We start from the raw sequence: 26,561 nt of genomic DNA on the forward strand, positions 1-26,561 counted from the left end.
ATAAATAAACGGCACTTTACATTTACAGCTTTTTTTTTTTTTCTTTTTTCCCTTCTTCTTGGTTGTGCCGCAGGTGGCTTTAACCCCTGCGGAGCTGGAATCCCGGCGTATCCTGGCTCCCTGGACGGGAGCGATGTCACCGACGGTGCTTGGGGACACGGTCGTGCCGGTGGCTCTGCCCATCGGCTGCATCCCGTGGAAGCAGGCGATACGGGAATTATCCAGCTCCAGATGCGGGGTCTGAGGACAGTGCAGTGCCTTAAAAATCCTGCCCCCGAGGGGAGCCGGGATCGCCTCCCAAATGTTTGGGGTGAAATATTTATGGCTTTTCAATATTTGGGGTGAAAAGAAGCAGGGGGAGGTGGGGCTGGGAGAGGGGGAGCTGCCCCGGGGCAGCGCTGGCGAAATCACAATTGAAAAATAACTGGATTTTGCAGAATTCTTGTGCCATTAGAGAGCTCTGTGGGGGGGACAACTGGGTGCCCCTCCTGGTACTGTGCCCCCCCCCCATGGGGTGCCTGATGTGAAGCTCCTGCGGTGGCACATTGCTGGGGGGAGAGGGTCCCGGTTTTGCATCTCCTGGTGCTGTGGGGTCCCCCCCCAAGGCCGTCCTGCAGAGACCAGGAGAAACTCACTCCACTCATGGGAGCTGCGGCAGGTGTCGGTGAGGTTGGGCTGGGAATCTTCCGGGGGGGGGAAGGGGTCCTGGGGGGGGTGTCCCTGGGTTGGGTGTCAGCACAGTGGGGTTTTGGGGGCACAGGGAGGAAGGGGCGGGGGCTGGAGGAAGGGGCACCCCCAACCTCGTGTCTGTTGTGGGACGGGATGGGGGGGGTGTTTGGAGTCCTGTCCCCCCCCCCCAACATCCCATATCCCTGTTGCGGGTGTTTTTGGGGTGTTTTTGGGGTGGGGAGGGGTTTTGGGGAACGAGGGGGGCTGCGCTGGGGCCTGATCTTAGTGCGGGGGGGGCTCCGGGCGTGCCCCCGGCTGCAGCGGGGGAAAACGAAAGCAGCTGCGGAGCGTGCAGCCGCCAGCGCGTGGCAGGGCCCGGCTGGGGGGGGCGGCCCCCCCTGCACCCTACCCTGCCTCGCCCCCCACCCACACATGGGGTTGGGGCCCGGGGCCCCCCCATCCTCACTCACAGCCAGGTTTCTCCCATCCTGCCTCAGTTTCCCCACCTGCAGAATGGGGTTAGTGATACTGATACACACCACACGCACCCCCCCCCCCCCAGAATCCCCCCCATCTCCCCCCAGGCTCCCACCAGCTGGGGGGAGGTGAGGACGGGGGGGGGGTGAAGCCCTTGGTCCCCCAGTGAGGAGCTGATGGGGTTATTTAAGGAAAAAAAAGGGGGAAAAATGGAGAAATTCAGGGATGGTGGTCTGCAGGGCTGGAGCAGAGACCCCCTGTTTGCCCCAGGGTGTCTGTTGGTCAAAGCTTTTCCTTTCCTTTCTCTTCCTTTAATAAATTTTTTAAAAAATTATTATTAATTCAAAATCTTCCTTAAAGCCTTGCCGCCCCACAGCAGCCGGTGTTCCACGCGGATGAGCCTGGCAACCTGCAGGAAATGGGCCTTAGGGAGCCGTTCACTCTGGAGCGGAATGGTGGGTATCGACAAGGGACCTGTCGCGGGTGGGGGCTGCTGGTTGTGTCCCCACCTCCCCGCTGCAGGCCTGGAGGTGGCGGCTCCGGAGGGTTTGTCCTGTCCCCTGTCCCCGCTGGGCTGGCTCCCAGCCCACCGCTGACCTTGGGCAGAGCTGCTCAGTGTCCCCTTCCCAGCGGGGGGGGGAGCAGGGGACAGAGGGGGGTACTGAGGGACGTGGGGAGGGGGTGATATGGGGGGTGTGTGTGACATAGGGTGATGGGAGGTCTGGGCGCACAGAGGGGTGCCCTGTGGGGTGACACAGGGGCGTGACAGGGAGGTGCCCTATGGGGTGACACACAGGGGGGTGATGCAGGGATGTGACACATGTCGGGGGGGGGTGACACTAGTGGGTCTGGGGGCATTGGGAGGTGCCCTGTGGGGTGACATGGGGGAGAAGTGACATGGAGGTGCCCTATGGGGTGACACAGGGGGGTCAGGGGGTTCAGGGAGGTCCCCCGGGGGGTGACACGAGTGGGTCTGGGGGTGTGAGGAGGTGCCCTATGGGGTGACATACAGGGGGGTGACATGGAGGGGGCAGGGAGGCCACCCGTGGGGTGACATGAGTAGGTCTGAGGGTGCGGGAAGTTGCCCTGTGGGGTGACACAGGTGGGTCTGGGGTCACAGGGAGGTGCCGCATGGGGTGGCACAGGTGGGGGGGTGACACAGGTGGGTCTGGGGGGGTGGGGAGGTGCCCCATGGGGTGACATGGGGGGTCTGGGGGTTCAGGGAGGTCCCCCATGGGGTGACATGAGTGGGTCTGGAAGCGTGGGGAGGTGCCCCATGGGGTGACACGTCGGGGGGGTGACGCAGGTGGGTCGGGGTGTGCGAGGAGGTGCCCCATGGGGGGGCACGTGTGTGTGCATGTGACACGGGGGTGCCCTGGGGGGTGACACGGGTGGGGCTGGGGGCGCAGGGAAGTGCCTTTATAGGGTGACATGCTGGGGGGGGGGGGGGGGAAGGAGGAGACACGAGTGGGTCTGGGGGCGCGGGGAGCTGCCCCGTGGCGGGGGCACGTGTGTGCGGGGGGGGTGACACGGCGGTGCCCCACGGCGTGACAGGCGGGTAGCCGCGGCGGTGACACGCGCTCCGTTGGCCCACGTTGAGGGGGGGAGTGACGGGGGGGGGGGGAGGGGGGGCGTGGGGTCTGCGGGGGTCGCTTACAGGAGCCCCCGCCCTCCCCCTGCGCGGCGCTGCGGGGGCCGCCCCCCCGCCCCCCCCTTTTCCCTGCCGTGCGGGCGGCTGCGCCCCGCGGCGGCGAAGGGGGGGGGGGGGGGGCGGGGGGTTGGGGGGGCGGTGCGCGGCCCCTTTAAGAGCGGGGCGGCCCCGGCCGGAGCAGGAAGGAGCCGCATACGGGCCTCGGCGAGCAGCTCCCGCGGGGCGGCCAGAGCCTGCTCCGCCCGCCCGCACGGCTCGGCCCGGCCCGGCCCGGCTCGGCACGGCGCGGCCCGCTCCGCTCGCTCGGACCGCTCGGCCCCCGCCCGGTACGGGGAGAGGTGGGGGGGGGCGCGGGGGGGGGGTCCGGTTTTAGCGGGGGGGGGTGGTGTCAGGCCTCCCGTTCCCCCCCCCCCCCCCCCTACTCCTCAGCGGGGCTTGGGGGGGGGGGGGTGGGGAGGGGGGTCGGGGGAGTCTGTGGGGCGGGGGGAGCTGGGGGGCTAGGGAAGCCGCCCCCCCCCTCTACCCCCCCCCGCCTGCATACGTTGTACTTGGCCGGGCCGTGCTGGGGGGGTCGCGGAGGGGGGGGGGGTGGGGGGGGTGGGGGGGGAAGGGCCCCGGGGGGGGAGGTGGGGGCTCGCGGCGCGGGGGCTGCTGGGAGTTGTAGTCTGCCGGCCGCGCCGCCCCGCAGGTGCGAGGGGACGCGCGGACTGCGCTTCCCGGCGTGCCGCGCGCGGGCGGCGAGTGGGAGGCGGTGTTGACAGGCAGCGGGCGGGGCCAATCGGGGCGCGCCCTCCCCGGCCCCGCGCCCGCCCGTCGCCGCCCGGGCCCAATGGCGGGCGGGGTGCGGGGCGGCCGAGGACAGGCGCGGCGGGGCCTGCGCTGCCTCCCCGCGACCCCCGCGCCGCGCCCGGCCGGGCCCGGCCTGAGGCGGGGTGGGGGGGGTGTCCGGCCGGCGGCCGCGGGGCCAGGACCTCGCCTCAGCACCCCCCGCCGCCCCCCCCTCCCCCGGCCCCCCCCTCCGTCCCCGCCCGGCCTCCATTGGCGGCGGCCCGCCCGGGGGAAGGGGTGGGGTCGTGGCGCCCGGCCAAGGCTCCCTGTGGGCCCCGCCGCGGGGGGGGCGGCTCGGCCCGGCCCGACCCGCCGAGGAGGAGGAGGAGGAGGAGGAGGCGGGGGGGAAGAGAGGAGGGGGGAGGAGAAGGAGGAGGAAGGAGGAAGGGGGGGCCCGGCCGCTGGGTGGGGTCCCCCGGGGCCCGCGGCCCCGCCAGCCCGGCCGGTGCGGGGGCGCTGGGCAGGGCCGCTGCAAGGCCCCGCCGGGGCTCCCCCGCCTGTCCCCGAGCACCCCAAGGTCGTCCCCGCGGGGAGCCGGCCTTCCCCTGGGCCTCCCCCCGGGCCTACCGGCCTCCCCCCGGCCTGCCATGCCAGGCCTTCCCTCTGTGGGGGTTATTTATTATATATATTTTTTTCTCTACCCCTTCCTTATCTCCCCCCGGCCGGCTCCGCACCCACCCCCTAGGAGCGGGGGGGGGGTCGGGCGGCCGGCGGCGGTTCGCAGTGATAATCCCCCCCCCTTCCCCCCCTCGGTGGTTGGGGCCCTGGAAGCCGCCGGGGCCGGGCCCGGGCAGGATAAGCTGCTCTCCCCGGCGCGGGACCTGCGGGGAAGGCCGAGGTTGGCGTGAGGGGCAGCATCCCCTGCGCAAGGCCCAGGGGAGGCCTCTGCTCGGCCAGGCTGGGGGACACCTCTTTGTCTTCACTGTCCCCCCTCTCAAGTTGATGAGTTCGAGGCGGTGGGTCGGGAATTGAGCCTTGGGGGTACCTTGTGCCGAGCCCCCCCGAGGTTGAGCCAAAGGTTAGCGCCAGCGTCCCCGGCAGCGCTGCGTGTGCGAGGCCGATGGCAGGAGGCAAAGTCACGGGCAGATCGCTGCTGTGACCGTGGTCTGAAAACGGAGGCGAGCTGCGAGCTGCCCGGGGAAAGGGCTTTGTGCCCTGAGTTGTTTCAGTTGTGCGGGAAAAGCCCTTGGACCCGTGCGTGGAGCGGGACTCTGGCACTTGGGGCTTCCTCTGACCAGAACTTCTAAATCCCGATGTTCCTATGTTGAAAACAACAGTTCCTGTTGTGCCGGTACCGGGAACCGATGTGACTGCTCCTTCCTCCTCTTCCTCCTCCTCCTCAGCTCCTGGAGACCCTCGTACTGGCAGGGCAGCAGGAGGCTGGGCAGCAAAAGTTTCTCTCGACTCAAGGACTCTTGGTAAGAGTTTGCAGCTGGTCCCAGTTTGCTGCTGGTCCCAGGTTCCCCACACTGTTAATTGTCTTGGTTATCGAAACCATAACTTATATAAGAAGCACTTTACAGACACGGGTAGAGAAGGTCTCTGCCAGGAAGAATTTACAACCTAATGAGGGTTGAAGTTGTGCGCAGCGTAGCTAAAAGGTCATCCCATCGTTTTAAAAAGTGTCGGAGTTTCGTGTTGTGTTTTATTATTTTTTTTTTTTTAAGGAAATGTTTTATTTCTGAACGTTTCTGCTGGTTCTGGTTGAAAATTGCAGTATGTGGGCACTTCTGGAGGCTGATCAGGAAGAGACGGGCTGGCTTAATCCTGATGGTTTGCTGGAGATGTTGTATTTAAACAACTTTAAAAAAAGTGAAGGAGAGACAGAGAGAAACTGAGCAGTTTATTAGAGAGGAGCCATTCTTGTTTAATATTCATTCTGGCCCCTGTTTAGGCTTGTTCTGGTGAAAGAGGGAGTGAAGAGGCGCAACCCAAACATGGGTGAGATGGTGGGATTTTTCCACCAAGCCTTAATTGCGTTAGTAACTCAGGGGAGGGTTTTGCAAGGCATGAGCTCTTAATAAATTTGGTGGTGAATGAAAGTAGTTCTTCGTTTTCTGCTGATCTGCAACTCTTCTTAGGCCTTTTTTTTTTTTTTTAATTTATTTTTCGCTCATATATGCATCTCGTCGCATTGTGGTAGCAGGTCCAATGATGATCTTTAGCCGTATCGTGGGTTTAATAAGGAGCTCTGCTTTGTGGAGGTGCTGGGCCAGCCGCGGCTGGGTGGAATTAATTGGACACGGTGAACGTGGTGGGTTTGCTTTGTGTTTTGTGACTTTTAAAGCAGAATTGAAAATTACGGTTGTTTTCTCGGCGTGAGAATCTGGATGTCGACATGGGACGCAAATCAGGGAAGAAATTTATGCTTTTATCAAGGCGCTGTGATGGTTTGGTTGCACTGCCTGTCTTGCTCGAGATCTCCTTTGGCAGATGAAGTGCTGCCCGAGTGCCGGGTTTTAACTCTGCGGAATTGAGTCAAACTTAAAAATTGAAGGGGGAGGCTGTGAAATTCCCGGTCTGCGTTTGAGACGGAGCCTAAATGCTTGAGAACTGTGGTTTAATCTTGATTAAAACTGACACTTGAGGGTTTTTTCCCAGTCTCGGGATGCTGCGTTTATTGAAAGAGAAGACTTCTGTGGCAAACAATTAGAATCCTACTCGTTATCTTGCGTAGTCAAAGCAATAAACAGTTGCTCTTAACTATGCTCTCAACCAGCCTTAACCTCAAATTTGAAGAGACTGGTTTCAAGCTGTAATTAAAAGCCTTTTGACGAGCAAAACTCGGGGAAAGGGAGAAAGACAGTCGGTCTCTAGGATGAAGGGAAGCGTTTGTACCCAATCCCATGACCCTTTGATCCAAACTGGCGCGTGGTTGTGTTCGGTGCTGCCTCCCGATCGGCATGAGCCCTGTGTCCGTCCCCGTACTTGTGCCTGGAGCATCCCGCCGGTCCCGGAGGAGCTCCGGTGGGACGTCAGAGCAGGAGCAAACGAGGTCAGACAAGCATCAGGATCCTCTGTGAGTATCCGGGGACAATTGTTTCTCGCCCCGCTCCCTGGCCGTATCGTCTTCCCTCCGCGCATAGTTTCAATTTCCCTGTCTCCCTGGTGTCATCGCTGGCTCCTGTAGCAGGGTCCGGACGCCGCTTCCAGGGTGCAAACGGAGCAAAAGTCGTTCTGTGCCTTGAATTGCAGTGGGGATCCTTCCCCCACCGGAGACCCGGCTCTCTGAGGGACTTGTAAATCTTTCTGCGAGATCTCGGGCAGAGGCCCCCTGGGGCTGCAGGTGGAAGGAAACTGTAGGGCTCGGTGTCCTCTCTTAATGTGACAAGGTGCGAGAAACTGGAAACTGGTGCGAGCTGCCCCGTGGCTGCAGGTGGGAGCCAAGGCCACATCGGTGAGATGAGCCACAGATCCCCTGGCAATACACAGCTTTCTGATGCCGTTGCTTCGCCGACCCCTTAAAAAATGCGTACAGCTGGACCGTCAGGAGCGGGATCTCCCTGACGACAGCCTTACTGCCTCAAATACTTTTCGCCGATCTCTTCGAAGCCGTGCGGGGGCCCAGGCAGAAACACACGGCGCTGGCGCTTGCTGGGTGGTTTCTTTGCCTGTGAAGGGTTAGCACCTTCGGGACTGTTTTCCTCCTGTTTTCCACCCCTGCGGTTTGGTAATGCCCATCTGAAACGGCAGGAGATCCTCTACCTGCTGCCCTGCTTTTTTTTTTTTTCGTAGCAGAGGATGCTCCCAAGCATCCCAGCACTGAATTTTAACTCTCTCTTGCCCGCTGTTAAACTGCAGTTGTGCACCCTATTTCCTTCCTGGTTCACGCACATACTTATTTCCCACCGGCAAACTGGAAACCAGTAAGTGGATTTCTTTTTCTTTTTCTTTTTTTTTTTTCTTCCTCTTTTGTTTGCTTGAGTGCCTACCCAACGCAGAGCTGGGCAAGCGTCACAGGTAGGCTTGTAGCTACAGGTTGCTGCTCTCTAGTTACTCGGAGCCTCTTGCCCCAACAGGCAGAGTACATGCGGTACCGGCTCAGCGTTCCCTCCCTTCATCCCCGTGCTGCCCGGTCGTGCGCCGAGGAGGGAAGGAAAAGAGCTTCATGGCAGGACAGCATTGCCGGGGATGAAGCGTGTGGCATGCTTGCTCTCGGGATTCGCTTTTGCACGTCGCGTGGAGTCGAGAACGGTGAGACGAGCTGTCTGTTTATCCACAAACTGGGAATTACCTAAGGCACTGCCCTGCCCGATACGCTCTGCTTTGTCACTAAACTCCAGTCTTATTCTTTAATTTTTTTTACCCCTTTTCCTGGTGTGGAGAAGACAACCAGTCTTTGTGGTGCCATGGGAGGCAATTAGATTAATGCTAGACCTCCGCCATGGAATGCTGAAGGCAGGGGGAGCGGGGCAGGAAAAGTCAGGTTTGTTGGATGGGGAGGACGCGGAGGCTGCGAAGGGGAACCTGTGACATGGCTGCGGGGTGGGAGAGGGACAGGTTGATTTTGGGGCACGGGGGGAGGTGGGCTGGAGAGCTGGCTGTGCAGGGAGCAGGTCAGGAAATGGACGGGTGCTGCAGGAATGGCGGGATTTGGGATGTGAGCAGTTTATCTTGGTTTAGGAGACAGAGAGACGCTGCGGTGGGAGGGGGAAGGTGGTGCAAAGGGGGCAGATGCTGTTGGCCTTTCTCGGGGGAAACACCAGCGGTGACTTTGAGGGGATTTTGGCTGGAGTGGGGAGCACAGGCTTTGGCCTCTTGCTGGTCTGTGGTCATGCCCGGTCACTGAAGGGGAGGAGGGTGTAAAAATACCACCCGCTGAAGCTCTCGTTTTCATCTAGCCTTGAGCGTCTGGGACATGCCGGTGGCCCCGCAGCCCCGGCTCAGCTCTCCTGCTTTGCCGGGCGGGGGGTTAATGCTGGTGGTGGCTTCGTTTCTTCATGACAAGTCTTCCGTTGCTCCCTTTGGCGAAGGGGTCGAATGTTGCCTTTTTGAAATATTGGCAGCTTATTTCTGCATGGATCTCGGTGCCTCCAGGCTCACGGGATTTTTGAGTTGAAAAAGAAACCTTCCCCTTCCATACACACTGAGCTCCTAGGCAAGGGCTGCTCCTTTAGCCGGGATTGAAACACGCAGAGTTTCATGTTTTGTGGTGTTTTTTCTTCCCCTTTGCGTGTAACTTCTGAGGCTTTCTAAAGTATTTAGGAGAACTAGGGGTTTGGTATTCTGCAGGATCTCCCGAAAACCCTGCTGTGGTTTTGCAGGGAGCTGCTCTGTTGCCGTATGGCAACAACGGAGCTATGTGGGAGAAAACCCGTCGGAGGGCTGCGGCAACAGGCGTGTGGGCACACTTGGGCTTGGCTTTTGAAGAGTTTGTTTCAGCAGCGAAACAAGCAGCTTCCATTAACACAAGGCTGGCCGGCCTTCCCGGCCCCGTACGCCGTGCTCGGACATTTCTAGCAGGCTGAGGGCTGCCTGCGTAGGCTGCAGCAGCTCAGCTGAGGAGAGGAGGGAGGCCTGGGAGCAATTTGTACACAGCCTTGCTGGAGCGAAGGTGGGTTTGAGGGTCGCTGGGTGGCTCTCGGCCTTCTTGGTGGATGGTGGCTCATTTCTTCTCAGTGCGGAGAAATTCCTGTTCGCTGGTGGCTGCTCGGTGATGGTCCCAGCACACAGACCTTGTGTGATGGACCCGGGACCGTCATGTTGAGGAACCTCAAGGCAGAGCAATGGTGCTGGTGGTGGGGGCTCAAAAATAAACACCTGCACGCACCAAAGCTCGAGGGACACGCACTGGCCTTGGGTCTCTGACTACATGGGCTTGAACCAAGGCACATTCCTGCTGGATTAAATACGGTCTCTGATGACAAAGGAGAAAATTGGCAAGGAGGTCTGGGTGGAGTAACCAGTTCAAGCTAACCTTGCAACATAAGAGAAGTTTTAGTACGTCCTGGTTGTTGCTGTCAGCGGTGAAAGGGGACACGTGGTGATGGGCGCGGGGTGGTTTTGGAGGGGTGGCGGGTCCGGGTGGCTCTGTGCTGCGCCGTGCCGTCTCTTTCGGTTGCGCCGTAACAGGTCTGGCGGAGGCTGGGCCACGGTGCTTCGCCGTGTGACGTGGCAGGCGGGAGCAGACCACTGCCGTCTCTCAGGGTCTATGTCGACTTCTGGTTTTTGCCAGTAGTCGATGCTGCAGCGGAAACCAAACTTCCCCGTGCGCTCTGCGAGGCCGTGCTGTGCCCCGGAAGGAAATCTCTTCCCAGTTCCAGACATCGGTAGGGATCCGCAGCATCGCAGAGCGTGACGTTTGGTCATCCCTCATCTGTTTTCTTAATTGTGGAAGTTAGTTACCAGCATCTTTAAAAATATGGAGCCGGGCTGTGTCTCTTCTGTGGGGGGTGAATGCCATTAGGTTTAGGTGAAAGCCATAGACCTTGTCCTGGGAGATGCAGAGTGCCTCCCCCTTGTCCCCAAGCACTCGGGACATGTCAGAGTGGACCCTGTGCACTTTCCCTTTGCTGGATTTGGTTTAATTTTCCCGGTCAGCAGTAGTAACGCTCTCTGTGTTGTGGTTGAGCCTAGAGGTCGGAGTTTGGATCGAGGTATGGAGCCTGAATGCCGGAGTCAAGGAGGGAAAGGAGGGTGGGATTGCTGAGGGGTCAGTCGGTTGGTCAGACCCTGGATTTGGTGTTAAAGCTGATAGTCGTGAGCCTTTTCCTCAGCAGGACTTGTCCTTTTGCTGTCCATGCAACGAGAAAAAAAGCCGCATCTGGCACGTCCTTTCTCTTCTGGACCATTGTGTGAAAAGCACTTAAATTGAAGCCGTTTTGGAAAATGAAGCGCAACGTGTCCTTTTCTTCCTGGTGTGCTCCGTAGCAGTGTCCCTGATGATTTCCTCTAGCGCGATGAGGAATCCCAGACCTCTAGCATCTCATTAACAGCACCACGGAGACCCAGCTCCACCTGGGTAGTCATTATCTCCCTGCTCCATCGTGGTCGCACCATCTCTTCTGCTGCTTGCTCTGCAACCCTGCACTGCCAGAGGAATTCGGGAGCCCGGTTCCAGTTGCTCTTGCTCTGGTTCTGGCTTGGCACAAGCACTCACTGGTACACCACCGAGGTGTCTTGGTGAAGTTCTTTGCTGCTTCTTGCTGCTGACACAGTGGGAAGGGCTGGGAGGGGGCCGGTTTTGAATACTGAAAAGATTATAGATGGGTTGAGGTGTAAAATTTAAATTGGTTTCTTGGGGATACCTTCAATCAACTGCCACAGTTTGCCTGAGGTAGCTGGGAGATTACTGAATTACCCCCAAAACCTGTCTGTCCAGGAGCTGTTAGGTGATGTGTCACCTTGATGAGAGGCTTGGTGGTCGTCCCTTCGTAGCCTGGTTTGACATCTGAGCTGAAACGCCGGTATAACGTGGGCTTGGGACTTCTTCATCCGAATTCTTCAATGCAGCTCTTCCAGCCCGATTTAGATGCTCTGCCAAATATATCAGACCTACGCAGGCTCCTCTGAATGAGCACAGGATGCAGCCGTTCCTGAGCGAGGAAATGGCTGGCTGGCGGCTGGGGGAGGGCTGTCCTTGCTCCACCGCCTCTGCAGATCTGCCCCTTTTGGCCCGCCCAAGGTGAGGACAGCACCACAGCAAAGCCAACTCTTGGCACCGGTCCTACCTCCAAGGTGCTCTGCTGTGGGAGGGGATTATTATTATTATTATTAGTTTTTAATACGAAGGAAAATCAAGGTTCTTTATTACTTGTGGTCCTTGAAGTTCCCATGATGCTCGTTGAGGGTCCGAGGGGCGTTCAGTTCCAGCGCTCTGTCCAAACTTCAGCGGGAGCAATTACCCGCTCTTCCTCCCAACGTTCCCTTGGCAGCGGTAGCAGGATGTGGGATTCTCCTTTCCTGCCTGAACTTCGGTGCTGCTAAATCGTTGTGCGTCCTGCCCCAGGGATCGTTGTTTCTGTGGTGTATTAGGTGTTTCTTCCCTGTCGATAGATGGCTCCTAAAGTGCTTTGGCTCTTCAAAGATGAAGGATGCGGTGATGATCCATGCTGAGGGATCGGTGGTTGATCTATCTGCAGGTTTTTGGGTGGATTTCCTTTTACCTTGGGCAGCCGCTTGGTATGAAACAGTCCTAGAACAAGGCTTGACTCTGTGCTGGAGCTTCCTACGCTGCCCAGGCATATGTTTCTAGACAGTAGGGAGAGGCAAACTTCCCTGGCAGGTCAGACCTGGCAGCGGGAAGGAAAGCCCCGGCTGTTTTGCTTACTGATAGTGGTGCGAGTTCATCGAGTTGGACTGAAATGAAGGGTGGCTGATGTACCTGAGGAGCTTGGGCTGCCTCCTCGGATATTGTCGTGGCACCTCGGTTCTTTTTCCACTTCACGTTAAATTTGAGGCATTGACGCTCAGAAAGCTCTGATCTTTGGAAGGGTGAGAATAAAACAATGGCCCCGCTTTGAAGAACCAGTGGAGTGGTGGTTTGAGCTGGTGGTGTGACCAGGAGCCCGGTGCCTGTTTGGGAGCCGGCTGAATCCTCCTGATGTGGTCAGTCTCGTTCCTTAGCTGAGCCTTCATGTCATGAATCCAGCGATTAGAGCTGCCATAACAGAGACCCTGCATTGAGAGCTGGGGGATAAGATGCTTCCCAGAGCCAGTGCCTTCGGACGGGGATTCGTAGGGGGCTGGAGCGGGTGCCCGTTGGCAGAAGACAGAGCCATATTGTCCGCAGAGACGCCACAGATATTCGCAGGATGCTCGTTCTGCTCTGATCTCTGCACTTCAATAGCTGCATGATCTTGGTCATGCCGTATGTGTCCTCTGGTGTTTTACCCCAGATGTGATGTCCAGTTAAGAGATGATAAAGCTTGAATTCATTCTTTTTTGCCCTTGATGGCTCAATTACCTGCTAAACACAAAAGATTCCTTCCCGTTGCGTTATCGAAAATTTAGATCTGTTTAAAAATAAGTCAGTGTGCTTTTATTTTGTCTTATTTTTTCATACAATGCAGTTTGTTGATGTGCAGGGTCTTCCTCTCAAGAACATGCATCTGCTTTGCAGGTCCGCATAATTCGGATAGTTTGGCATTAAACTGCCGACAGCACATTCCTTTTAGAGAGCAGTTGAATTTTAACAGCACCGTAGAGTGGTTGAAATAGTGACTTTTCCCAAGCAGGCAAAACACCCTCCTTCATTTCCTCCTGCCTACCATCTTCCCACCTTTTTGGCTTGCTGCTGCTGCGTGTTAGGTGTGTTTCCCGAGGCCTCTGCATAGTTTAGGGTGGATCCTGGGCAGAGGGAGACCTGCTTGGGCTTGTCCTTGGGATGTTGCAGAGCTTGGTGTCAGCAGAGATGATGGCTCATGCTCCAAATGGCCAGAGCGCTGCGTTTTTATCTCAAGAGATCCAGGCTTGCAGATGCGTCCAAGCAGCTGGAAGAAGGAACGGGGGAACTGGGATGATCGCTCCCTAAATATAAAGTGAAGAGACAAGGACTTGCATTGTGTGACCTATAATTGGGGTGAGCTATTCATAGGGAAAAAATGCCCGTTTCTCCAGTCGGTGGTGAGTGAGGGCTAGGATAATGTTTGGGCCTTGGGCAGCAAACCACTGACTTGTTGGTTTTTTTTTTTTATATAGCAACATTATTTTAATAATTCTTTTCTAGCACACAGCAGCGCTGCTGCGAAGTCTGCCCTGTCACTGTCGTATGTGCCTTGCCTTTAACAAATCAACTTGCCATCTCCATTCCTTGGGTACCTTGAGCCGCAGGAGGCCAAATAACCACGTGCCGTAGCCCAAAATGCGGTTATTCCCAGGAAACCTTTGCGTTGCAGATTGTAGCCATGCCCTAAAGCCATTTTGCCTTGTGCTTGGGGGAAAAGGTGATGATAATTTTCCCGTTCTGCCCGGAGAGGGTGCGTAGTGTTGCTCAAGCTTCTCATCGGTGCTGCTGGAGTGGGCGGCACCTCTGCGGGAGAGGAGAGCCCTGGCTTTGTAAAGTGATTTGGGATCTTTTTCCGGATGAAGAACGCGTTGAAAACATCGGCTGTTACCGGCCAAGCAGATGGGACTTAGCCCTTACACCTGATACCTGCATATTTCAGAGCCCTCGTAAGCTGCTCAGGTTCCTCTGTTCGCCCAGCTAAATTTTAAAGTAATGCGAAGAAGCAAAAGGAAAAAAAAAAAAAAACCCAAAACAAAACACCAAACCCACTGAGGTTATGTGGAAAACTAGTAATTAAGCAGTGTTTTGTCAGCGCTTTTGGTTGTGATCCCATCTTAATGTGGTCGTCTCATTTGAATGTAAATGTCAAATTCCAGAACTCCTGTAGGAAAGCGATTGGGTGACATCCCGCTGGACTCGAGGTGAGTAAAGTGCAAGCTCAGGGGTTTCGGTTAACGCTCTCTTCTGCTCTTTTGCAGTTCGGCTGGTAGGTCTGAAAGGAGCGAGTTGATAACTTGAGCTTAAGGAAAGAAAATAACCTTTTAGCATTGAGGAGCAGCATCAAACTGCAGTCGGCCTCGGTGCGATGCGGAACGGCCGAGATTGCCGCTGTCAAGGGGCGGCGGAGGGCTTCCGTCGCTCACACGCGTGGTCAGCGGCACTTCTCGCGCAAAAAAAATGACATTTTTACCTGCCTGGAATCAGGATGTGTTTGTGGCGGGCTGATGTGAGAACCAGGGATAGCCAAATCTTGGTTGCGTTGGTATTTTGGAAATGTGGAACGGGCTCAGCACCGCTGATAGCAGAGTTAGCTGAGTAGTTAGGGATGCACGTCCTGTTACGCCAGGTTTATAAATAAGGTTTGTAAATAAATTTGAGATCTCTGGTATTGTTGTAAACTCTCTCTTTCAAAAGGACCGTATTTTAAGTTGGCGGTGCCTCCTCCGCTGCTACAAGTTATGTGCGAGGACGATTTCCGAACTTCTCAAACGCAGACGCTTTGGGGTGAAATGTGGGATCTTTGCAACCCTGCAGAGACGCGCAGTCTGGGACAACAAGTGGATAATGCCTTTTCGGCGGTCGGGGGGTGCAGAGAGAGAAAAGAGCTGCCCGGGTAATTTAGGTCAGTAGTTGAAGCTCCCACTTGGTGGCCCATTCAGACCTTTTCCTTGCCAAGGAGGGGACTAGCTGGGCAGTCGTGCCAGCGGCTTTTGCTACTTGTCACCTGGCCGTCAGGATCTTTCCAAGCGGGTTTCACCCGACCCACCGGCACGGCGTTGTGCCCTGAGCCTGCTCCTGCTGGGGTGTTTTTAATGAACCTGGGAAGGTGGAAGGCTCCATCTCTCGTTACTAATCCCCTGAGCCACCCAGCCCTGCGCAGGCGTTAACGCTGCGGCTGCTCAGCCCCCTGAGAAGGGAACAGGGTGTGATTTTTAAAGGGCTGGGCGGCCGCACTCAAGGAAGGAGCCTGGTGGTCTCTGGCCGTGGCCATTCCTGGGGGGCTGGAGGCAGCCCGTTTGCCCCTCGATGTTCTCGGCCACCGCAGATGAGGGACACAAAGGGCGTGTTGTGCGAGGAGAATGAGTCGCGAAGTTGTACAACTTTCCATGCCAGCCCTCGGCGGTCTCATGACCCTGCAGCCGTTCCCACACTGTCCGGCTGATTGTCCCGGCCCCCTGACCGGGGAGGGGGGGGTGACCTTGCCTGCATGGCCCGACTCACTCCCCCAGGCCCCCTCGGTCCCCGCAGCCGGGCTCTGCAGCCGACAAAGCCCGGCTGTGTGGGTGAGGGAGCTTGGCTTCCCAGAAAATGATTGCCTGAAGCTTCAGAATGCTTCACGCAGCTCAAATTCTCTTTAGAGAAGGGGGGACGCTTTGTAAAGCATCTCATCTCAAGGAAAAAGGAGCGGGGGGCGGGGGGAAGGTTCTAATGTCATTTTCAGGGCGAGGAGGTGTTGGGGGTCAGGCAGAGGTATCGGACCCCCTTTTCTGGGGAGCGATATGGCTCAGATTGGGGGGTTTGGGGAAGCTCTGGGGCTGCACTGGTGGCAACGGGACAAGCAATTGCTGAGCCTCCCCTGCTGTAGCCCAGCTGCTCGGGGGCCCGGGGGGGTCCCTCGGACCCCCTGCGGATGCAGGGATGTGATGACCTTGCCCAAGGTCACACCTGGAGCTGGTGTGGGAATTCAGAGCGGTGCTGGCTTTCCTGGCCCCCAGGCTGCGCTCAGCCATCAGACGGCCTTTGCCTCCCTAGCAAGGACCTCTTATTTAAAAAAAAAAAACCTGCAAAATAACGGCTTCAAGTTGAAATCCTGCTGCTGCGGGAGCCCAGGAGGTGGCTCTGGAGTTGGTGTCCTTGCTCCAGGCGTCTCGGGAAGCCGCCTTGCGTCTGTGCTTGGTTTTGGTGGCAGGACTTGCACTGGGCACCCTGCGCATCCAGCCCTGCTCCTCTGGTTCTTCCCGACCCCCCCATCCCATCCGCGGGATGAGCTTAATGCCGGTTTATGCGTTATTGTTTAATATTGAAGGGTTTGCTTCAGTTTGGTGTTTCACAGATTCAGAACTGTGTTTTCTGTGTATAAAACAAGAAGATGCAGGAATTCTTTTTTTTTTTTTTTTTTCTTCCCTTGGATTAATGATTTATTTATTTTTTTTTAATAAGAAAATAGGAAGAACTACTGAGAAATCTGCCAGCAAGCCCAGAATGGGGGTGGGGGGTGTGCGTATGTGTCGGGAAGCGAGTGTTGTTTTGCAACCTGGTTGCTACCTCCCTGTGCTATAACGCGGGGCTGGGAGTTGCGTCCTGCGTAATTACTTCTGTTCTGGCTCCTGACTCACCCGGCCCCCCCCATCGCGTGGGGCAAGGCCGCTTCTCTCTGTGCCTCAGTTTCCCCACCTGGAAACTGGGGACTTTGATACTTAACGCTTGCGCCGAGGTATTTTATGAGCCAAATTATTTGTGCGTGGATATACCGCGGGTTGCGTTGGCCCTGGTGTTTGGGGCGGGGGGGCGGCAAATACATTGATTTATAGGCAGACAGCATCTCTGCTGCGAGGAGTAGAGGGGTTTACTGCTTGAGACAGAGGGGAGGGAAACATTATTCCCGGTTTGGACATCCAAAGGCTGGGCCTGGGGGAAGTTAAGGGACTCGTTCAGGGCAGGCAGTGTGGTGAATCTGGGCAGGTTTCGCTCTTGCCGGCGTTTTTTGGCCTCACTGCCCCTCTCCCGGCGAAGGGGGATCCCTTCCCAACGGAGCTGCTCGGTTCACTCTGGCCTTTTCAGGCTTGGAAGGGAGGATGTGTTTAAAGTCAAGTGGATCCGTTTCTGCCGTGCTAGCATGTCAGGAGTGACTGACTGATTTATTTATCTTTTCCCAAACAAACCCTCGCCATTGGAAAGAGCTGCTGCTTCTGCTGAAGCCTTTCTGGGATGCGGGGGGCTGGTGCCAGCTCTGCTGCTGGTGCTTCGTGACTCCGGTCTCCCCTCCGGCCACTGCAGAGGCTCCTGTCCCAGGCAGGTGCCTTGGGTTGGAGTGTTTCAGCTCGGCTGTTTGTAAAACGCCCTTCGCAGCCGGCTGGGGTGGTTGGTGCTGCCCTGTTCCCACACACCGGTTGGTGCCCTTGTGTCCTTTCCAAAGGACACTCGCTGCCAGCGCCCTGCCTGCACCTCTCTGAGATGCAGACCCTGGGACCCCAGGGATGAGCGATGGGAACGGTTTTCCCCGCGATTATGTGATTGTATCAGGAATTCGGCTGGGCAGAGTGAGGCTGAATGAGCAGGGGACCTTTCCAGTAGAAGTGGAGGGATTGGGAAATATTCCCAGAGGTGGACTGGGGTCCACTGGTGAGGCTCATGCTGTCGTAGCCCAGCACCAGGCACGCCTGGCAGCTCGGTCCAGATGCTGTCTGGCTGTATTAACCCTGGTCCTTGCTGAGGCTTGCTAGCTCTGGCCCGGATCCGTGCTAATTCAGCTGTTCTTCCAGACTCGCAGAGCACCTGCGCTGTGTTTCTCCTCCTCCTTCCCGGAGTGAAGGTAAGCACGGGTCCATCCTCACCTGCTCATGGAGGCATGTCTTAGGTGCTGGGCAGGACAGCAGACTTGAGGGTGATGTGGAGAGGTGCGGAGGGCACACAACCCGGTAGCTAGTGCTCGCTGCAGAACCCACTGGCATCGGCGGACAGGTGCTTGCTCTGCCTTGGGAATTTGCCCGTGCAATGTGATGCCTCCGAGCGGCCAAGGCCCCCGTGACTCATTGCTCTTTCCTTCTTCTCTCCTAGCCTTTTGCATCGAAGATGGCGGGTGGCGTGGACGGCCCCATAGGGATCCCGTTCCCCGATCACAGCAGCGACATCCTCAGCAGTCTGAATGAGCAGAGAAACAACGGGCTGTTGTGCGACGTGGTCATCTTGGTGGAAGGCCAGGAGTTCCCCACCCACCGCTCCGTCCTGGCGGCATGCAGCCAGTACTTCAAGAAGCTCTTCACCTCAGGGTTAGTGGTGGACCAGCAAAACGTGTATGAGATAGACTTTGTGAGTGCAGACGCCTTGTCGGCTCTGCTGGAGTTCGCTTACACCGCGACCCTTACTGTCAGCACTTCAAATGTCAATGACATCCTCAACGCCGCCACACTGCTGGAGATCCCGGCGGTAAGGGATGTTTGCACGGATCTCCTGGACAGGAAGATTCTGGCCAAAAATGACCAGATGGATACAGTAGATCAAATTGATCAAAGGAACCATCTCAGAGCAAAAGAGTACCTGGAGTTCTTCCAGAGCAACCCTGTCAATGGCCACCAAGGCAGCTTTCCGTGGACCAACCCAGAGTTGAGAGACCTTCAGAGACTGAACTTCCGAGGCCAAGAGGAGGAGGAGGAGCCGGACTGCAATGGCCTAGACTTCTACTCGCAAGCCCCCCTAAACGAAAGACCAAAGGCGAATGACTGTGATCCTGACAGCAACCCAGCCATGTGGCTGGACAGAGAGGAGGAGGAGGCGGCGGCTCCTGGCTCCATGTTTTCACCTTCTCAGAACGGACATTACAGCAGCCGTGGCCTGCCCACACCGGGAGAAGAGGAGGGGACCCCAGGGGGGCCTCTGGACCAGCAGGAAGCCGGCGACTCCCCCAGCTTCATTGCTGGTGGAGCGGAGACGGAGGATGATGCGAGGGAGGTGGATGGCTTGGCCGCCAGCGCCCTGCTGCAGCAAATGATCAATTCCGTGGGGAGACAGCAGCTCGGGGAGGACGACCGAAAGGATGACGATGGGGTCATGGATTATTACTTGAAATATTTCGGCAGTTCGAACGAGGGCGATGTCTATCCGTCCTGGTCCCAGAAGGTGGAGAAGAAGATCAGGGCAAAAGCATTCCAAAAGTGCCCCATCTGCGAGAAGGTGATCCAGGGGGCTGGCAAGCTGCCGCGCCACATCCGCACCCACACCGGGGAGAAGCCCTATGAGTGCAACATCTGCAAAGTCCGATTCACCAGGTAAGGGGCGGGCGGACGCTAGAGGAGAGGGGGCTGTCATGCAAAACCGGCTCTTGGCTTTCCCCAGGGGTCAGCGCGGGGCTGGGCTCGTGCAATTTTATCTTGCCTGCTCGACTGTTTTCCATCTGAACAGGCGAGTTGGATACGAAGGCCAGAGTTTTCCAGAGAGACGAGCAATTCTGGGGGGTCTGACTCTTGAGTTATCTCAAGGAGCCTGTCTTGCTATCCAGTGCCACACCGTCCCGACGTCCTGAATTGCTGAGCTCTGCTGGAAACCTGGCCAGACACGGGCTTCTGCGGAGGCTAAATAACGTGGTTGATGAAGCGGAGCTGCAGCCCTTGGTATTTCCATTGTGGCTGAGGAGCTCGGGGTTGAGGCGAGAGTTGGAGACTCATTTAGAAATGGCGCCGTGGGGTGACCGAAGCGCTGGTGGCTGGTAGTTGGGTTGGGAAGAGGCTGGACACGGCACCGCTCGTGTCCTCTCTCGGCGAACCATGACGGGCTGAGCCATGGCTGCCCCGAATGCCACACAAACCCCGGTGCCTTGGTTCAGCTCCCCAGGGGCGTTCGCCTTGGCACTGTTTCTAATCAGGGTTCCTCCGCTCCTTCCCTCCGCCACGGGAACGCTGAAGAAAGGGGATATTGTTTGGATTCCTCCGGTTCACTCGAGTCCACGCGTTGCAGCGCCGCCTCCTCTCTCTGGTCTCTGTGGCTGTGATTGCCGAGCTGGGGCGGGGGTCCCAGCCCGGTCCCCCCCCAGCCCTGCTGAGGGACAGCGTGGGCTGCCTGGCAGAGGAGCCAGCTGCCTGCCCTGCCTGCTCTCTGCCTGCTGAAATATTCCCAGTTTCACCAGTGCTGCCTGCTTCGCTTCCCAAGAGCCTCTTCCTTGGCGGGGGGCAGAATCCATGGGGCTGCTCCCTGCTGTGGGCAGTCATTAGACATGGCAGGTGGCTCCGGGGCGAAGCAGGAGGTGGGCAGGAGGGCCGTGTCCTGCCCCATGGCTCCACCGGCCCCCTCGCCGCACCCAGCCCCATGTCGGATAGCTGAGGAATGCAGATAATGGCGGGGGCAAGATGCCAGCCCTCCGCCGCTCCCCCAGCACCCAGCCCTGCGCGCCGGGCCCTGTGACGTGGCACCTCCCTGCCCGGTGCCGGGGGCGGGGGGGGGCCCTGGGTGCTGCTCACACCCGTGCGCAGAATCCGCCTGCTGCACCTGAGCGGTCCAAGGTCCTCATCTCGCATCTGGATGCGGAAACGCCACGGGGTGCCCGGCAGCCATCGGCACTGGGGATGGCGGCCGGGGGGAGAGATGGGGGAAGTTGTATGGGGGCTTTTGGGGGGAGGAGGATGTCGGTGGGGCGGTGCCACCTCATTGCTTTTTGATTTCTCTCCCCTCCCATGGGGTTCGGATGGGGACCTGCTCCCTGCGGGCTCCCAGAAGGGCCTGGCACTGCAGAGAACAGGATGGAAGCTCTCTCCCAGCCCCTATAAACAAGGCTGTTTCATAATATGCCGGGGCCGTGCTATTTTCCAGCCAAATGCATCCCAGAGAAGCCCAGGCAGGGACAGGGAGCTGCCATCGGCCTCGCTGCCCACAGCCCTGTGCCCCATCTCATGTCTCACTCCACAGCGTCCGGCTGCTGCTCCTGCTCTGACCCACAGCGTTCACACTGGTCCTGGAAAATCTCCCTTGAGGCTGCTGCCCAAAATCCCAGCTGGTTTCCAGCTCCTTCTGCCCATGGCCGCGGCTCCCCAGCACGGCCCACTGTGGGGTACTGCAGAGCATCATAAACTCAAGCTGCCAGCCCAGGGCTCGTTTGCTCCGGGTTGTGTTTGGTGTCAATGAGTTGTTTTATTCTGTCTCCCCCAGCACCTGGGCTGTGCTTGAAGCCTTATCTCAGAGGCTCCCGATGTAAAAATGGGCGCAAACCTGACCGAGCACTCCAGCATCCTTATTTTCCCTGCTGATTTTATTATTCTTTTGTGTTCCTTCACCATGGTCTCCGTCCTCATCCCAGCGGGTGATGGTGCATTGCTTGAAAACGGATCTCTTCCCGGTGCCATTAAAAATATTGCGGTAGGCTGGGGCAGCCTGGGCACGGGCAGCCTGCTCGGGGAGAAGCAATCCCTGCTCTCAAAGGAGCTTTTGGGGTGAGGGCAGCAGGATGAGCCGGGATGGCTTTGCATGGGGTGTTTCCCTGCCACCCCCTCGCCAGGCGGGGACCGCAGCCCGGCGGTTTACACCGATTTTTGCTCCCTTGTGCTTCCTGGTTCCTCTGTGTTCGCGGGGGGAGGAGCGGCGATGGCATTCTAATAACCTTCTGATAGAAAGGCAGAGTGGTTTTATAAAAATTATAAGCATTTATAAAATTTTATAAATGATAAAAATGTATTTTTAAAAAGCTGGTTTCATGTGCTGGTGCGTACCACCTTGTTTTAAGCAAGGCCCACCTTCCCGGCCCTTTTCCGAGCTGCATTCAAATGAGAGGCAGGGACGTCCTTGGTGTTTTGAACCCTTAAGGTTTGGGATGTTTTGGGCCCTCGTGCTGGCAGGATTTCCCCGCTGGGTGAAGGCAGCGCTGGCTGCGCTGCCACGGGCATGCGGGGCCGGGGGCTGCCTTTTCCCTAGGGGAGAGCGGAGAGGGATGGGGCTGGATCTGCTTGGCGAGGGGTCCCCTTGCCCTCCGCCCGGGCAGAGATCCTGCTCCTTGCTGCCCGCCACGCGCTTCGTGCCTGGTTTTTTTCCTCCAGGAAGAAGCGAGCCGCTGTGGCTCACGTGGCCGTGCTGGCCCCCGGCCCGGCTGCTGCAATGCCCTCCCCTGGCTCCGGCAAGCTGCGGCTGCAGCAGCCCAGGCCCTGCCAGGAGCCAGCCAGCCCCGAACTGGGCGATGCTCGACCTTGTACCAGGCGATGCTCAACCCCATACCGGGTGGTGCTCAGCCCCGTACCAGTGCTCAGCCCCATACTGGGTGATGCTTCGTCCAGTACCAGTGCTCAGCCCCATACTGGGTGATGCTTGGTCCAGTACCGGTGCTCAGCCCCATACTGGGTGATGCTCAGCCCCATACCGGGTGATGCTTTGCCCCGTACTGGGCAATGCTCGGTCCCGTACCAGTGCTCAGCCCCCTACCGGGTGATGCTTGGTCCCGTACCAGTGCTCAGCCCCATACCAGGTGATGCTTTGCCCCATACTGGGCGATGCTCGGTCCAGTAGTGATGCTCAGCCCCCATACTTGTGTGATGCTTGGTCCTGTACCAGTGCTCAGCCCCATACTGGGTGTCCCATACCAGTGCTCAGCCCCATACTAGGCAATGCTCAGTCCCATACCAATGCTCAACCCCATACTAGGCAGTGCTTGGTCCCGTAGCGATGCTCAGACCCGTACTGGGCAAAGCTTGGTCCCATACCGGTGCTCAGACCTATATGAGGTGATGCTTGGTCCCGTACCAGTGCTCAGCCCCATAGTGGGTGATCCTTGGTCCTGTGCTGATGAGCATCACCCGGCATGGGTCTGAGCAGCCTTGTACCAGGAGGTGCTCAACCCCATACTAGGCGATGCTCAGCCCCTTACTGGGCGATGCGGAGCCTTGTACAAGGCAGTGCTCGGCCCTATACCAGTGTCAGCCCCATACTGGGTGGTGCAAAACCCTGTACCAGAGGTTACTCAGTCTTGTACTGGGTGATGCTCAGCCCTGTACCAATGCTCAGCCGTGTACTGGGACCCTGTACTGATGCTCAGCCATCTGCTGGCTGATGCCCAGCCCCAAACCAGGCAATACTCAGACTTCTACCAGGCGGTGCTCGACCCCATACTGATGCTGAGCCCTGTACTGGGTGATGTTTGTCTCTGTACCAATGCTCAAACCCGTATCAGGTGATATTTGAGCCTCGTACCAGGTGATGCGCAACCCTGTACTGATGCATGGTCCCATACCGGGTGGTATTCAGCTCTGTACCAGGCGATGTTCAGCCCCATACTGATGCTCAGCCCCATACTGGGCAATGCTTCACCCTGTGCCAGGCACTGCTCAGCCCCATACCCACACTCAGCCCTCTACTGGGCGGTGCTTGGCCTTGTACCGGGCGATGCTCAGCCCCGTACCAGTGCTCAGACCCATACAGGGCAATGCTTGACCCCGTACCAGCCGATACTCAGCCTTGTACTGGGTGTTGCTTGGCCCCATACTGATGCTTAGATCCATACTGGGTGGTGCTCAGACCCATACAGGGCAATGCTCAGCCCCGTATTGATGCTCAGCGCCGTACTGGGTGATGCTCAGCCCTATACCGGGTGGTGCTTGGCCCTGTACCGGCACTGGGCCCTGTACCGGCACTCAACCCTGTGCCGGGTGATGCTCAGCCCCGTACTGGGCGCTGCTTGGGCCTGTATACCGATGCTCAGCCCCATACTGGGCGGTGTTTGCCCTGTACCCGGTGATGCTCAGACCCACACCAGGTGATGCTCAGACCCATACTGGGTGATGCCCGCCCCATACCAGTGCTCAGCCCTGTACCAGTGCTCAGCCCCGTACTGGGTGATGCGCAGACCCGTGCCAGGCGATGCTCGCTCTGTACAGGCTGATGCTCAGCTCCATACTGGGCGATGCTTGGCCCCGTACCAATGTTCAGCCCCATACTGGGTGATGTTTGCCCCATACCCAGTGATGCTCAGACCCGTACCACATGATGCTTGCCCTGTACCAGTGCTCAGCCCTGTACTGGGTGATGCTCAGACCCATACTGGGTGATGCTCGCCCTGTACCAGTGCTCAGCCCTGTACTGGGTGATGCTCAGACCCATACTGGGTGATGCTCGCCCTGTACCAGTGCTCAGCCCTGTACTGGGTGATGCTCAGACCCATACTGGGTGATGCTCGCCCTGTACCAGTGCTCAGCCCTGTACTGGGTGATGCTCAGACCCATACTGGGTGATGCTCGCCCTGTACCAGTGCTCAGCCCTATACTGGGTGGTGCTCAGCCCTGTAGTGGGTGATGCTCAGACCCATACTGGGTGATGCTCGCCCCGTACCAGTGCTCAGACCCATCCTGGGTGATGCTCAGCCCTGTACCAGGCGATGCTCAGCCCTGTACCAGGCGATGCTCAGCCTTGTACTGGGTGATGCTCAGACCTGTACCAGGTGGTGCTCAGACCTGTACCAGGTGGTGCTCAGCCCCGCACCAGACAAGGCTTGGTCCTGTATTGGGCGATGCTCAGCCCCATACCGGTGATGCTCAGCCCATACTGGGTGACGCTTACCCCATACTGGGCACAAGGGAAGAAGGCAGACCCCCAGGCTGACCTGCCTCCCCCTCCCTGTCCTTTCTCTCCCGCGCAGGCAGGACAAGCTGAAGGTTCACATGCGGAAACACACGGGGGAGAAGCCGTACTTGTGCCAGCAATGCGGCGCCGCTTTCGCTCACAACTACGACTTGAAGAACCACATGCGCGTCCACACCGGCCTGCGGCCCTACCAGTGCGACAGCTGCTTCAAGACTTTCGTCCGCTCCGACCACTTGCACAGGCACCTTAAAAAAGATGGATGCAACGGTATTCCATCCAGGAGGGGCCGTAAACCCCGGGTGAGAGATGCCGGGGGTTTGCCTACCACCCCTACGGGGAACCCCGAAGACGGAAGTTATCAAGCCGGTGGGGAGAGTCAAGAATCAGAGGACATCAAGCCGGTGGGGAGAATCAAGAAGGAGAGGGACGACGAGGAGCAGCAGCACTTTGAGGATAATTCAAATAATGAAGCATCAGGATTGAATGTAGCAGGAGGGTCGTCTGAGGGTAACACGCAAGGACTCTCCTAAACCAAAAAAAAAAAACAAAACCAACAAAACAAACCACCAACAAAGTGTCACAAAATCTAGTTAGTACTTTTCCTCCGATTTTTCTCTTTAAAGATGTTTCTCTCCCTTTTTTAAAAAAAAAAAACGGAAAAAAATATATATATATATTATGTTTCCAATCTTCCCATCGTAAGCAGGGCTCCCCCGAGGATCCCTCGGTAGCCAAGGACCTTTTCTTGGAAAGGCAGATGCTAGGAAGCGCGGGGCGGGGATGGAAAGTGGCTCTGTCACATGGAAAAGAGCTTCCATGTAAATCCAAAGCTTTATTTTGTGTCCAAACACACGTTAAAAAAAAAAAACAAAACAAAACAAAACCTATTTCAGAGAGAGAGATCTATTTAAGGAAAAAAAAAAAGACAAAAAAAAGCAAAAATAGAAAAGTGGTAGGAGCGGAAGGGCTCTGTCAGGGCGGGCGGTACACGGTGCCTCGGAGGTCGGGTTTTGGGGTGCGGGGTGGGGGGGTCCTGCCACCAGCCCCAGCGTGAAGCCGAATTGGCCAGAGGGAGGAGCCGCCGGCAGCGGCTCAGGGTAGGAAATTGCCGAAAATTGCCTAAAAATTGCCTAATTGTGTGAGTGGACAACAAGGATTCTGCAGGGTTTGCTGCTGGCAGCGGGTGTCGGGCAGCCAGGGCTGGGGACACCCCTGCTTGGGGACACTCAGGACTGGTGACACCTGGAACTGGGGACACCCAGGATTGGGGACACCCAGGACTGGGGACACCCCTGCTTGGGGACACCCAGTGCTGTGGTCACCCAGGACTGGGGACACCCAGGATTGGGGACACCTGGAACTGGCGTCACCCCTGCTTGGGGACACCCCAGGGCTGGGGTCACTCCTGCTTGGGGTTACCAGGACTGAGGACCCCCAGGATTGGGGACACTCAGGACTGGGGACATCCAGGACTGGGGACATCCCTGGTTGGGGACACCCAGTGCTGGGGTCACCCTGGCTGGGGACACCTGCTGCCTGAGCAGAATTTGGGGCTGGGGGAGGGGGTTGCCAAACCTCCCCCCCCACCCACCCCCCACCCCCCCACCCCCCCCAGTACATTTTGGGCACTGGGCCAGCGCAGCAGCGTTCCCGCCCGCCCCGAAAGCGCCTAAAAATGGCAAATTCCTTTTAAAAAAGGTTATTTGAGGTCTCCCTTAAAGGGGCAGGAGGCCTTTGGGCTGGCGGGGGGAGGCGGGGGGGGGGGGGCCCGAGCTGTGGTGGTCCCTGACACCCCCCCCCCCCCGGCCCCCATTCCCCAAAAATATATATATATATATATATATCTATCTCTGGAGATGCTGTATGGCTCTAAGGCGGGTATATAACCCTCGGGGTTAGCAGAGGATGGTAAGAAAAGGCACCTTTCAGCTGGTCACCTGTTTTCTAAATGCACATTTTTAAATGAAAAAAAAAAAAAAAAAAAAAAAAAAAAGAGATTTTAAGCCCTTTTTATTTTGAAAGCACTTTTTAGATTCTTTTCCTTTTTTTTGTTGTTTTTTTTTTTAATTTTTTTTTTTTTTTTTTTTCCTTTTAGCGTTTTCGTTTTTACTTTCGAAGCAAGAGCAGGTTTGGCCGAATGTATTTTGGAGAGGGAGTGAGAGGGGGAGTGTGTGCTGGGGGGGGGGGGGGCGGGGGGGGCGGGGGGGGCTGAGTGGTGGCGGG

General features: G+C 57.5%; 1 protein-coding gene across 3 annotated transcripts; it reads left to right on the forward strand.

Moving 5' to 3' along the window:
• Positions 1 to 2,965: 2,965 nt before the first annotated feature.
• Positions 2,966 to 26,492, forward strand: ZBTB7A (zinc finger and BTB domain containing 7A). Of its 3 annotated transcripts, none has more exons than XM_063358069.1 (3): positions 2,966 to 3,123; positions 17,850 to 19,057; positions 24,394 to 26,492. In XM_063358069.1, the coding sequence occupies exons 2-3, from the start codon at positions 17,865 to 17,867 to the stop codon at positions 24,866 to 24,868; spliced, it is 1,668 nt and encodes a 555-aa protein (XP_063214139.1). In that variant the 5' UTR covers positions 2,966 to 3,123; positions 17,850 to 17,864; the 3' UTR covers positions 24,869 to 26,492. The 3 variants fall into 3 exon arrangements, with proteins under 3 accessions (XP_063214139.1, XP_063214140.1, XP_063214138.1); XM_063358070.1 differs by lacking the exon at positions 2,966 to 3,123 and adding an exon at positions 4,440 to 5,043; XM_063358068.1 differs by lacking the exon at positions 2,966 to 3,123 and adding an exon at positions 5,810 to 7,819.
• Positions 26,493 to 26,561: the final 69 nt, after the last annotated feature.

The sequence above is a fragment of the Chroicocephalus ridibundus genome, chromosome 22 (genome assembly GCF_963924245.1).
Source record: "Chroicocephalus ridibundus chromosome 22, bChrRid1.1, whole genome shotgun sequence".
Lineage (NCBI taxonomy): Eukaryota > Metazoa > Chordata > Aves > Charadriiformes > Laridae > Chroicocephalus > Chroicocephalus ridibundus.